Source organism: Dromaius novaehollandiae, chromosome 6, assembly GCF_036370855.1.
Source record: "Dromaius novaehollandiae isolate bDroNov1 chromosome 6, bDroNov1.hap1, whole genome shotgun sequence".
In the NCBI taxonomy this organism is placed as follows: Eukaryota; Metazoa; Chordata; class Aves; order Casuariiformes; family Dromaiidae; genus Dromaius; species Dromaius novaehollandiae.
The window spans coordinates 31,626,945-31,641,727 of NC_088103.1; the positions used below are offsets into that span (position 1 = coordinate 31,626,945).

Consider the following 14,783-nt stretch of genomic DNA (forward strand, 5'->3'; position numbering starts at 1 on the left):
TGAAACATCTTTTCAATGTGAAAATGAAATAAGTTCAATTTATTTCTTTGCAGTTCTGATAGATATTACAATTACAAATAGAAACATCTGTAAGACGCCAATTGATCATAATCAAAGGCTCAGAAGGATTTTCTTTTAATGAAATTATTTTTTTTATGAGAGTTTGTTACCAACTGTCCCCAGGTAAGCTAGGTGATAGTTTGTATTTTTCCTTTACAAAACAAGAGTCATGTTATACTTACAATTTGTGAAGACTGTTAAGTCCAACAAACATTTCTGGTGTTAGGCAACCAATCCTATTATTTGAAAGGTCCCTGAAACAAACAAAAAAACCCATAAAACATTAATTTAGTCTTACTCGTATATGTGGCCAAACAATCATATACAGCCCCTCTAATTTCAACTGTTAAGGAGTTAGAGACAAATGAAAAATAAAACCTTTTCTGGTAGCAGAGCATATCTGAATTAAACAGATTTCACAACTTTGTATTAACACCATTGAACAATATTCTGCAATTAAACATACTACACCAAATTTCATACTAATTGCATTAAAACGTGATTACATATGTGTAGAGGTGTAAAATAAAGTAGAAACGGTCTTCAATATAAAGAATTGTCTTTATCAAGTTACTGTTTGTTTAATCATGAAAAATAATACGTATTTTGTAATCTGTTGCGTGCAATATCCAGCAAAGATTGATTTTCACTGTTTACTACTGCCTCATTGCATAGACAGCATTCTTTCCTGCTGAAGAAATCACAGAAGCGAGAGAGCAATTAATTTTTTAGTCAGTAGGAAAGGTCAGTCTTGAGAAACACTTGGCAAGCGTTTCTAAGAGCAATGCTGCGGCTATCTCAGACCACAAGTAGCATGAGGCATTAAGTTCCACAACTCTTGTCTGCAGAAAGGTGAATGGATGTTTCCAGTGCAGTAATTCATATATACAGAATAATGTTTAGGGGTCTTTTAGAAAGGAGACAGAGATACATATGAAGAATTATGTTGTGGTACTTCCAGTTTTACTGCCCCATGGGGTATTCTGAATTAATGTTTAATTTTCAAATGTTTACTTTTCAACTTTGACTCTAGTTTTCCTTCTTATCAAGTATATTTTTTATATAATTGCAATAAAGTAAGGTTTTTAAGAGATTATATAGCCATAAAAATGAAAAACTTTTCAATAATTTTTGTTTTAGTTAGTAAATACTTTAGTAAATTTTAGTGAATATGATGTTACACTGTTCAGATTACCTATTTTTTCTATTGTTACACGACAGCACCAAAGTAATCAAAATAGGAAAATAATGGTTGTATTTTGAGAAATGTAGTTATTGCTTTTATGGAGACATATCAAATTAACTAGAAAATGAAGGCAGTATGTTTAGAATTCACTACAGAGGCTTCTTCTATCAGACAAAGGATATGTTGTTGTACAACTAAACAATGAAATAAAGCATTAGAATAGAAGTACTTCTTAAATGCTTGTCAGGAATACCAAGTAGGCAATGGCAGAAGAAAAGAGGCTGGATAACAATATAATGCAATAATTGCATATTAACAATTAATCTTTATGTTTTTCTAATGAAAACAACATTGTTGTATAAAAACTAAAAATGTGTTAAGATAAACACAATTCCTCCTCCTGCCCCCCAGGAGAAGAGGTAAATTGTAACAGGAATCCAGGATCCTTCATTGGGTAATGCTTCACTTCCACATAAGTAAAATCTGAACATACATATTAGAAAATGCATCACTGTGTGGAGCGTAATCTGGGCAGCAAACGTAAACTTCATCTAAACCACTCAAAACCAGGGCATAGTTCTCAAAATGCGACACACAGTAAAACTGTACTCTTAACAAAGCAAAAGGCTACATGTCCTTTTCTTAAAGTTTGTATTAATTAGTGTTATTTTCATACTAAGATGTATGGAAGTGTCTGAAATCTCTGTGTTGTAAAATATGTTTCCTAAAGAAACATTAGTAAAAAGAAAAGACAGCTTGCTGCACCTTCCTCCCAACTAATACATGTTATAATAAATATAATTCAATTCATAATATACAAAGCTGGTGTTCCTTATCAGGAGTAAAATGTTTATCTTACTATTGCTGACTTGTAAAATTGATGTTAGGGAAAATGAAACACTCCTCTGTTGAATAAACTAGTGCCATAATGTCAGTGCTTCATAAATTTTCATTTTTCATCAGTTTTGTGTGTACATTTTTGAGTTAACCGTTGAAATAATTCAGTTTGCCATTCCAATACAAATTACCACATCGGTTCTCCAAATCGTTCACGTTTTGATGCTGACAGCCTGCAGTGTAGCCACCTGACTCACCGTATTCAGATCTCCTGCAGTTGCTCATACTGCGTTAGCCTTGACTTTCCACAGTATCATTCATAGGCGATGTGTGAAAAAAGAGTTAGTGAATGTGAAGTATGTTCTTAAAGTAATAACTGTACTCAGCATTCAACACGAGTTTACGCTATATGTTGGTTTTGTTCAGCTGTCTGCTACCCAAGAACGGTGAGGGAGTGTAGAGATTTTCTTCTTTATTTTGAAACCGTAGCACTTTGTTCCGAACATGTGACAATCTAATAATTAATCTATACATTGTCCGCAGATTGCTCCCAGTGTTACGTGCTCATATTAGCAATAAGGTTTTTTGAAACCTAGCATAATGAACTTCAGTATCGCCATTCCTAGCTTGCTAGTCTTTTCTTCTCACTTTTTGCCAGCGTATTGTGACTTTATCTTCTCCGACCTCTCTCTTGCAGCTGACCCACAACTTCACCTGAGCAGATTTCAGATGTGCAGCCCATGACTTGTACAGGTTTCCCGTTTTTCCCACCAGAGGTCAGGGTTGTGTTATTAGAGCATGTGGCCAAAGCAGTAATTAGCACTCCTCCTGAGCAGGGCATTGTATTATTATCTCTTTAGAGACAGCAAGCAAGCAAGTTTCAATCTTATCTTTGTATCTGTACTAAAAATGTGTATGCTACTCTAACTTCGTCATTATTATGTCATAGCTTTTCTACCCAAATGCACTTAAACACATTGGATTGGTATTAGAAAATACTGCTACCTGTACGATGGGAGATGGAAGCCTTTTCCTGATGCTATATGATGTCCACTGTACATAGCAGTTAGGGAATTAAACCCCAAAGCAAAAAAGCAGCAGGATTTGTAAATTTATTTTCCTGTGGATTTGTATTGCTTCTCATCTAAATCTTACCTACCCGCTAAAATAATCCCTGTTTTCTCACAGGTCTCATCAGACATGAGACAGCATAAACAACAGCTTCTGGCATGTGCTAATGGCCTGGTTGGCTAGTGCGTTTCGATGCTGCCATTTAGAATAATATATTAAAAAAAGAAAAAAAAAGAGTTGTTCTTGCCTTTCCTTCAAGTTGAGAAGAAATAAGGAAGGTCTGTAACCTGTGCTAATTATAAGAAACTCTTTTCCCCCTCCAACTTTGTAGGACCTTAGTAAGTTTGATATTTTTTCCCTGTTTCAAATGTAGTTTAAAATCAGCCATTGCCTTCAAAAGTACTATGAGAGGACTCCCAAAGAGAGGAATGCAAGGATGATGAGCAGAGAGCAAATTGCGTAAGTCTTGTTTCCTTAGAAAACCTTTAATTCTTTAAATAAAACATACTAAGCAGAGTGAATTTAATAGGTAAGAGAATGGTAGACAAATTCTTCAACATGCAAAAGTTTTCTTCCTAAGAAATTATTTTTTACAGACCAGGCCTTTGATAAAAGTAAAGGAGACCTAGCATACCTAAAAAACTTAGTATAGCACAAAATGGTGTTTCCACTTATTTAAATCACTAAGTTTTATGTCTGCTTAATTCTGTAGAAATACATTTTCTGCTAGGTATCATCATGTATGTTTTAAAGCTTTCTAGATGTACGTGTTAGGACATTTACTAGAGACAAACAGATAATTTTAAATATACTAATAACATCCCCCCAAAAGAAAAAAAGCAACAGCCCTGGTAAATTTAGAAAGTGCACTGCATGGTTTTCCATTCTATAGCCAGTGTCCTTATGTTATTATTGCTTGGTGGCATATTTGAGTTCCCCAAGGATAGAAATGTTGATACAAACCCAATTTTCAGGATAATTCAAATACAATTAATACTTACAGGCGCTTCAGTTCTGAAAGTCCATGAAAGGCCCCTGGCTCAATTGTGCTAATTAAGTTATTCTTCAGATCTCTAGGGAGACAGAATAGGAGGAGCAATTAATTATCACTTTTACATACTGTACTTCTGTTATACATGAAAAGTGTGAAAGGCAATGCAACTTCAACCTTTGTCTTAACTAAGAGCAATGAATTTATTTTAAATAGTAACACCAGAAACATTACATCATTTGCAGCTTATGAAAACATATTTTTCTAAGAAGGTTAAGGGTAGATGTTAAAAAGCAGTCTGTTTTAATTCTTTCCCTATTTGTAATTTTCAGAACGAGCTTGCCAGCCATTCTTGCCTCAGGAAAAAATGTTTTAATCAATGAGTGAATAAAATAATTAGGTCAGCAAAGCAAGAGCCTGTTAGTTTGCCTATTCATCGTGCTGTGCACTTTACACTTAATAAATTTCTCATTCCCACCTAATGCAGGCAAAGCAGCTGGCATGTGAGACAGAAACACATAGGTCAGTTTTCAGTCCTAGCATATACACAGTTTCTCCTACTTGGCAGATAGGTGCTTCATTTTGCATTTGGGGACAATCCAGAGGATCAGTTGTTGTACAGATAAAGAACATTAGCATTACAAGCATTAATAAACTCATCTGCTCTGGGCACAGTGCTCAGGGCCATGACACTGCTCTCAGTTCAGTCCCCGCAGAGATTTACTATTGAATTGTCTTAAGACTCTTCATTATGTGAACGCCGAGGAAATGCCTTTAGTGCCATCAGATGAGCAGGCCTAGGAGACAGCTGCTGTCAGCTCTTGCAGGGTCGGTGTTCATCTTTTGACAATTTGCAATTCATAGGGAATGACTGGCGCTCAATAACATCACTGCTGTTTCTCAGACTGGCCACTTCCAGTATTTCCAGCACATACACGCCTGGACTCTACCAAAGTATGGACGCATCAACAGCATGAGTCACCTTATTTATGACTTTCTATTTTATTGCAGATAAAATGCACCCTAGGTGAAATCTTGCTTCCTCTGAAATGTCCTGCTCTCAATAGGGCAAGGTTTCGCCCCAGATGCTGAGTCCACAGTAGGATAGATATGAATTTCAAAGTCAAATTGATTCCATATCATAAATATCTTCGTATTTTGCTAGTCATTTCTGCAGATCGTGGTATACTATTCCAAAAATGTGTTCTGTCAAAGCCACTTTGTTTCAGGGATGACTCTGATGAGGGTTCTGTCTAGCAAAGTTCTCAGTCAGACTCTTAAAAGCTCCAATTCAGCTTTCAGCTTGCATCACTAACACTCAAAATCCTGAAGAAGGTGATAAGACATTTTGACTTCTATGTACAAGAAGTTTCATCTCCACATATAAGAAATGCAGTGCTACCAATACACAGCAGAAGAAGACTACAGTTTTGATGGAGAAAACCTTAAAGTCTTTACCATCTCAGCTTGAAAAGTGTATCTAGGCAGTCAGTTGCTGAAGTTGTAAAAAACTAGCTGTAAACTAGGTTTGAGATAATCACTCAGTATTTTTTAAAATCTACCCATGTCAAAGCTTATGCAGCGTACTCTGCAAGGTGTGATAACACAGCTAAGAACTGAACACTTCCATATTTATACCATCATTCACAAATACACTGTTTATGGTTTATTGCAATTCATTTTTAAGAACACATTTTTTGCATCATTTTTTGCTATGCACAAAGCAAGGAAGTGGTAAGATTGAAATTTCTGTAGAAGAATGTAACATGAAAACTTATTAACAGAGCTGCAACTAGAATCTTGAAAATGAACATCAGCTGACACTGCTTACTAATAATCCAGAAAAGCTACTTAACTCAAAATGATTTTTGAGTAAATTGAAATCTTAGTGAACTGTAATTTCTAACTGAACAATTTGCATTCACAAACAATGATCATATAGCGCAACCTCACCTGTCCAATACTTTTAGATTAGCTCTTGTTCTTTGTTCTAGCTTGCTCTACACAGTGCTTTCGCCATGAATATGTTTCCACTAATCTTGTGACATTATTGGAAAAAACCCCAAACGAACAGAAGAAAGGTGAGAAGGGAACTGTGTATTTAAAACTGCAATCAATCAATAGGCTAAGAATATAAGTACTGCAAAACCATACAAGTTTACTGGTTAATAGGTTCGATGATTAAAGTACTTAATCTGAAGTAACAAGCATCCATGAAGCAATGAAATGTATTAGTAAAGTTGCTAGCCATGTCTCTCTAAAAGCCAGTAGTTTAGTTTCTTACTGTTTTTTCCTTAGTTTAAGATATTTCATAGTTCCTGTTTTCAGTTATTATTTTAACAGATAACCATTATCCAGTTCATTATACAAATAAAGTATACTAACTCAAAAAAAATCTCAGCCCAACAGAAATACTACAATGTTACAAGAACATATTAAAAATGCACTGATCTGTGCCAGTTGACCCAGCACTGACCTAACTTCTAAATAATGATGCATTAACTCATGCCTATATGAACTTTAAGGAATATGTATTACATGGCATAGGTCAGTCCTATTTGCTTGAGCCGCAGCAGCTGTACCTGGTTCCTAAGCTAGCAAAAAGCATAAAACCCAGAAGTGCTTCTTCCCTGCTGCTGTGCGATATGGAGATACACGTGCCTACACTGCTCTGGAAAGGGAAAGAGCCCATAAAATTCGCCAGGGTCTGAGGAAGCCACCAGGGAGAGCAAAAGGTGGCGCAGGGGAGGGGACAGAGAAATAAAACTATCAGTCAGGAGACAGCTCCAGGTGCCAACAAGGGGCAGAGCTTGGGGAAGGACCTGGATGGCAATTTGAGTATTAAGGAGAAAACTGCATAGTCAATAACTAATTCTAGGCGTAGTTTTAGGTTCTTCTTTCTCCTGCAAATCAAGTAAGTACAATCACAGCACTGGCAGAAACAGAGGCACAGAGGTGTGTGCTCGAGTGGGTTCTCCGGGACCGACTGGCCAAGGCACATGAGAAGCCCCAGCGGGCAACATGGAGGAACTGTGGGCTCCAGGTGTCATCCTGCTGCTACTCTGCCCTCTCCCGACTACCTAGCCCAGCCACGGCAGTTTTTTTCCCTTCTGTGTGACATACTGGTTTGGGATCAAGGTGCCAGGAGTTGATATAACCACAAGTCAAATACAGCTGATGACATTTGTTATCAACAAAACACTGTAAAAACTGGAAAAAGGTTTTTTTCTTTTTTAGTTTTCATATTGGCAGCAGCACTTGATTCTTTATTTTGTTCTTTTTTTTTTTGCCTTCATTTGGCCAGGCAGTTGTGACAACGGCTTCGGAGAGCTGGCTCGCAACTGTCCCTGCATCCTCATAAACAAAAAGATCCATGCGAAAGCACTGCAGTCTCTATGTCTTCTCCAGAGTCCCATCAACTTGCAAAGACAAACTCGTGCCTTTGTTAAAGATTAACCAAATATCCACATTTTAGGCAGGGAAAACTGACAATAATCTGTATGCCAATTCGCCATATTCTGTGTTAACTGCCAACCCATCTAAGTGCACTTGCAGGCTGCAATTAGATGAAGTGATCATCTCTTATGGCCAACAGTGTCAACAGCTCACAACAAATATAAAAAAATCTGTATGAGCGGCAAATTGCTGGCAGGTGAGTTTTAACGCCAGTCAAAATAACCGAGCAGGCAAAAGGTCTTGGACCTCCGTGTCCTAGTTTATGGAAACTCTGCTCTGTTTCCTCATAACTTGTAACAGCATAGGCAAAAACAGTATAATCCAAAACTATCATCTAGAGAAATAAAAAAGCCGAGGGTAATGTTAGTGGAAGCCAGGCCATTTCAAGGAAAAGTGTCCATCAATTGCACTGTCCCAAACAAGCTAAGTCATCTGGTCTCCTTATTTTGGAAATTACATTTAAATTTGGTAGGTCATTTCAGTAAGGATAGTCTCAGAAAATTGTAGATGATTACGCTACCCACAGTCCTGGCACTCTCCCGGTAATAAGTATTACTCCATAATGATTCCATATACCTCTAGCTTAACACAATAGGTGTTTTCTTCCCTGTCTCTTTTTGAAGACTAAAACATGATGAAAATAAATAAATGAGCACAATTGCTAACCACTTACAATTCTTGCTTCTGTACTAGAAGAATCTATGTTCTTGCCTCCCACTTCTATTCCTTTTACAAAATTAGTGCTACTGAAATCTTGAATTAGCATCTCCCATTTTTTAATTTAGCAAACAGTTTGTTATATTGAAGCCTTATAGCAACAAGCATCAACTTTTACTGAGCTAAAAAAAGAAACCAGGGTATATTTGGTCGTATGTTTACATTTTTCCCCAAGAGCTACTGCTGAGGCTTGGCAAAAGGTCATGATCCGAGGCCTGCCAAGCGAGAGCCCAGGCTGGGCCACACACATGCACACACACACACATACTATGCAAGCGATTTTGTCATCAACCAAAAAAAAAAAAAGAAAGGAAAGAACCCCAGTATCACAATATTGAATGACCATCGCATGACCCAGTTAAAGTAAAAAAAAAAAAAAAAAAAAAAAAATTATAACTAACATTTATGGTTTTGCATCATTTCTGACGGAGCATTTTAACTTTAAAGTATCTATTCTGAATCCGAATGACGTGTCATTAGTGGTGTGGGTGTATATATCTCGTGGCGTGACCTGAAAATAAATCAAACCCAAACTTCTGTTACAATTACAGATAGATGGAAGCTACGTGAAACTAGCTCTAGTCGAAACAACTGCAGCCTTTATACCTAGGCTGCACAGCTGATGCAAAAAGTTACTACAATAGTTATTGAAATGCTGTGTTTCCCCTAATTTTATTAAAGTTGCTAGATGTACTTGCAGCATGGTACTCTGATCTTAATTAGACATGAATAGGGAAAAGGACAATAGAGAACAGACTCTGTTATCATTAAAAAGTAATCTGAAATGGTTACTATAACTTACCAGAGGAGAGTTTCCTTTTCACTTACAAGCCTGAACTTATATAAATTACATATGATAAACAATCAGCACTATCTTCCTACACCCACGTATGTAATTTGCATGTGTATGAAAATAACAGTCCACAAGTAAAATCATACAAGAACTTTTACTAAGTATCACAAGCTGCTGAGAGTTTATCACCTTGCACATTAATCTTTTAACTTTTTACTTACTAATGACACTGAAGAGGAGTTACTTCAGCAAAGGCAGCTGACTTAAGGAGGGGAAATCTGTGTTTGAAATATTCATTTCCTGATAGCTTAGCTGAGATAGAAATGAAATACGAGAAAGAGGCTACTAATGAGACTTTGTAAGAACACTTAATAGCTCCTCCAGGCCTCTCAGCCCTTACGTACCTTCCGTAGCCAAATCCCTGATTATCTAAATGTATTCTTGAGATTCTTGATGCTTCAGCTTCACAGTACGCGTTCATACAGCAGAACACATTGCGGGAAAATTATTAAAATATACACATTAACAAAAGAATCAGTTTATCTTAAACTACATGCAGACATTTGGGGCATTTTGTATCAAAGTCTACGCCTTCAGACACTGCAGACTCTTCCCCCTATTTCCACGATATGCACTGTAGATATTCTGAATACATATTCATAACAAGAATGTTCAACTAATTCCAGTACTTCGTTCAAATTCCTGACACTGATACATCTTTCATAAAAAATTATAGGTTGTACCAAGAGGACATCTGTGTTTAGAAAGCTGTCATTATGGTGCTGCAAACTTTCCAAAAAAGCTCTGAGAAGAGCAATCAGTTGTTGAGCAGATGCCAAATACCAGTGAAATATGACTGGCTTTCCACATTTTGCATATTACTATGAAACAACAACAAAAAAATATAAGGTCACATCTTCCACTTCTTTCTTATGCAAAATGCTTCAGCTAAACTAAATGCAAGTTTTGCCCAATAAATGAAGGCAGAATCAGGACCCTTAAAAAAGATATGCTTTTAAAACCTCTTTATGATCATGGTAGGAAAGTGGCATAGCCATTGATGAAAGACCACATTCAGTACATACCCTGCAGTCATAATATTGATTATCAGGGTTAGCAGTCTTGCATACAGGGACAAAGAATTAAGATGATATTGGAAAAATATGTATGAAGACATCTTAAACACATCTTTCAGCACAGCAGCCAGTGACTCAATGCTTATTATACTTTGATGTTCTAGATATTGTGAAAACACATTTTCACCTCCGTTGCTGGGGAGTGTATTGCTAGTCACACATCGGAGACAGAGAAGCAGGCAGATGTCTTGATTTAAGTGCTATCCATTATCTGATATCATCATCGATAACTAAAGCACACAATGTTCCTATGAAACTCTGGAGCTGTTGTTGTTTTTTCTTGTTTTCTGTGGTAGGAGTGGATGTTTAATCTACTTTCCAGACTTAGAAAAGTTATGACTGTTGAAGTTAAGTTCCAAGAGAGATGGATAAATCCTTATTTAGATTAAAAGGATTCCCACAAGATATTAAGTATATGGAAAGTAACTGCGCCTTTGCAGACACAGAGGCTACATGGTGGTGATGGTGGTGGTGGGGAGAGATAGGAGGTTTTTTGGTTTTGTTTTTAACATGGTGATGCTCTCCTTGGTTATGCTTTTTCCCTTAGTTTTCTTTTATTAAAAAAAAGTCTCACCTAAATGATGACCCATTACTGGTTGGGTTACCTAAGACAATACATCCTGAAGACCAGGCAAGAAAATATCTGATGCTTCTTAACAGTATGATCAGAAATTTCAAACCTGTCTTTTTTGATGGCAATAAAGATGCATAGAGCAACAGAAAGCTCATTGCATAAACGGATACTATTTTATTCAAGGATGATGACTCATTCTCATGGAGTGTGCTTTGGTAACTTGGCAGGTACTCATCATTTAGGAACAAGTCTAAAAATGTTAAACAAAGTGTCAATGGTAGCTGAAACAGGACAGAGGTAAAGGCTTCCTCACTCAAAGTCCCCGAAGGATGTTACAGCATATTCATTTTAATGGTAATAATAATACAGCAAGAATATAAAGCTTGTAGAACTACAGAAATTCAGAGCATTTTAATTGAAGGAGCAACACACCAAAGAAGGAAAAGTGAGCAAAAAGCTTGGTAAAGGAGGACAAACATTCAGACAAATGTTTTTGTTGAACATTTCTCTATATGTATATATCAGAAAATAACATTTTCTAGCTTGTACATACATTTTTAAGGATTAATTTACCCTGTATAAATTCCAGTTATGTTCAAAATATAATGCCAACCAATCAGAATTTGCAATGAGGATGCAAAAAAGTTTAGTACCTACCTTTAGTTTAATGTTTTGTTATTGATAGTTCAAAATGAAATGCAGTTTCTAATAAAGAAAAATCATTGAGGCTTTTCCAGATATTTTTTCTTTGCCCATTTCTCAAGGAGAAAAATTCAGCAAAATAATGATGTTCAGAACATAAGTAATTATTGCTGTATCTTTTTTATTTTCCTGGAAAATGCCACAAAAATAGAGCTATAAGCTAGGGCCACGTAAGGTCTAAACATTACTGGTTGTGTATGTGCAAAAGCATTGCCTCACATGCCTACGAGTTACAACTTTAGAGAGCCCAGGCAGAAGAGTGATGCTGCCTGGCACCAGGAGGCCTGGACCAGCTCCGCAGGGTGGAAGCGAGAGCGCAGGATCAGGAGCAGCAGCTGCCCAGGGAAGCACCTGAAGCGCATCTCAGCCCACGCAGCTTTGCAGGTGACTCTGCAGCACCAGCAGAAAACAGCTCTGTGAGTGCTGGCAATCACGCGCTGGTGCACGACGAGAGGTTCGGCATACAGCTGATGCCGACAGCAGAAGAGTGTCTATCTGTCACTATATCCCTGTGGGCCATTTTTCCGAGGTTTGTCAGCTCTGTGAGCAGCCTTGCATCCAGCAGTATTCCCCTCCCCGCCGGTCCTGCGTGGGCCCCCTCCAGGATTTACCTGTCAGACCGGTGGCTAGAGAAAGGCAGCGAGCGCCGGCGGCCCAGCTGGCTCCGCACAGAAACCTCTGCCGGCTGCAAAGAGCCAGAGGCTTCCTTAGCTTTCAGACCCCGTGGGACTTCTCTGCGCTCCTGCCTAGCAGGCAGTTCAACATGGGTTGGGGATCTGGGCACGTGCTCTTTGACAACGGCTAATCGTCGAGGGGGGAGGCAAAAAAAAAAAGAAAAGAAAAGGATCAGTTCTGAGCAGAATCCCAATATGTGAGAAAACTATTTGCACAGAAAGCAGAGAAGCAGGGCAAAACGTATCCTCAGCATTTTTTCCTTCATAATAAATGGGTTTTTTAAGAAGTACATAGACCAAATAAAATGTAAAATAAATATAGAGAAAGTGAATAAGAAGTAGCTTCTGCTGGAAAAGATTTAGCTCCAGGATAAGAATTGTTATTCCATGTTGTAAGACTGCACTTATTTGCCTATTACAGATTTCCAGCAACGTGTATTCAATAGTCTTTGGTCAAATTTCAAACTTCTGAGTCACTCTTTAACAACATAATCACAATTTTTCATATGGGATATTAGGAATTCATTCTGTATTTTCAGAAGTGTATCTGAATTCAGTTTCCACAATAAAATAGGGAGATGGGCATTTTACACTAAATTAACAGAAGTATTAGGATAATGAACTTGTGTGTTTTTTAGCTATGAGACCTCTAAAATACACAAACTAGTTTATCACGGAGATTTCTTTTTTTATCAGTGTTTTCTTTTTTAAGGAAATGCTTGGTTCTTCCTCTTTTTCTATTATTGAACCACTATTGACTTGGAACAATACAAGCGATTCTTTATTGAAATGTAATTTAAACTTCAGAGAAATATTTTCTTCCACAGCTTAAAACATCCAAAGAAAAGAAGAAAGAATTCCACCCTTATCCGTAAGGGAAAGACAAGCATTTTTGCAGATGACCCCTAAATAATCTTAGAATAGTTCTAGGCCAAAAATAAGATACTTCACTACCCAGTGTAAACTGATATAATAAAAATCATCTTTCCTATAATGTTTATTTACCCTAATGACTTCATAACACAGGAGCAGAAAAATTCTAAAAATTAATTAACATGATGCAATTATAAAATACCAAGACGGGCCTCCATCTTTCAGCCTGTATGCCATTTCTGTGTAATCTCATTAAAAGAAAAAGAATTAATCTTAACCAGCAGTATCACAAAAATGTAGTCACCTGCTATATCCAAAATATTGAGAGAGCTGCAGTCGTTCATTAGCTGCTGATAGGAGGTAGATGGGAGAACACTATATTACCCTCACTATTGTTGCTTGATTTATCCCCCTCGCTGATCTCCGGGAATGAATAAACTCAAAACCAGTCGTGACGATTGCCCAGGCAATCCCGGGGGTCAGGAAAGTACCCGGATTCATTCTAGCATCAGCTAGAGCAGGAAGGCTTTTCCAGAAAAGCAAAAAATAATTATGAGCGTTTTATTCAGCCAATATCAGAAGAAACAGTAATTACATGGAAATCCTGTAAAGTTATAAGTGTTCAACAGTGAAATAAGAAGTGGTTTAAGGCACAATATGGAAGAATTGTCTATAAGCACTTTAGCTCAGAGGAATTCAATTTTGGCAAAAAAAAAAAAGGGGGGGGGGGGAGGTCTAGGAATCCTTTCCCTTGAAGCCTCTGTTATACAAACTCTGCCTCTGGAAATAACTTAGACAAGTGTAAGTAATTTCAAAAACAACCACGAGTGCCAATAAGGCAGCATGTAGAACAGTCTTCTCCTGCAGAAACTGGAATTAAAGCGTTCCCCATTCAAACACCCTGAAGAATTTCCATGACCACTTTCCCTGCACAAATTTTACATTTGCATGTTCTTTCGCATAGGGACTTGCCAGAACTTTTAGAATTTTTCCTGAAATTTCATATAAAATATAGATGAATGATAGCGCAAACAAGAAGACTGAAAATGATGGGACCTATAGGATATATGTACAGTTCCTACACATTCTTTAAACTCATACCATGTACTTTCTAGGCCACACATGCATAATTTTGAGATTTTCTTCTGCCTCAGAAGTGCCATGACACTGATTTTTATTTCAAAACAAACCTGTCCCATTAAAGATAATAAAAAGTTGCTATATCCTTTTAAAAACCTGGGTCTGTTGGTCTCACTTGAAATATGTTTTTTCAATGATTTCTATGCTTTGTTGTGTTTTCCCCTATTGTTTCAGGTGAAGTTACAGCTTTTTAAAATAAATTTTCTTTTGCTAAAATAAATGCCCAAGTTATTCAGCACTAGCTTATGAAAAGATTATTAAAAAAAAAAACCTGCCACAGCAGTAAGAACATATAACTAGGCCGCGGGAAACACACAGAGGTCTTCAAGCCTTGAAAGCATACGAAAAAAATAAATAAAAATTGGCGGAGACAGAAAAGGAAGGAGGAGAAAAGGATGCAGAGAAAGGAGGAGGGCAGCACTGCTGGGGAGAGCTGATGCTGAACGCCACTGGGAGGTATCTGCTCCCTTCACCATCTTTCTCACTACAGAGAGTAATAAAATTTCTCTGCCCCGCTTGCTGTTTCCTACCTTCCTCCGTTCTCTCCCTGCTGCGACTTTCTTCGCCTCGTGT

The 14,783-nt window shown here is 37.3% G+C and overlaps 1 protein-coding gene across 1 annotated transcript in view; it reads right to left on the minus strand.

The window, feature by feature from the left end:
- LOC112989796 (adhesion G protein-coupled receptor A3-like) overlaps window positions 1-14,783 on the minus strand; it is a 281,364-nt gene that overhangs the window by 177,150 nt on the left and 89,431 nt on the right. The window contains exons 3-4 of the mRNA XM_026111146.2: window positions 4,156-4,227; window positions 243-314 (exon numbers count right to left, since the gene is read on the minus strand). Of these exons, the coding sequence (XP_025966931.1) occupies window positions 243-314; window positions 4,156-4,227 (144 nt within the window). The remainder of the gene's footprint in view (window positions 1-242; window positions 315-4,155; window positions 4,228-14,783) is intronic.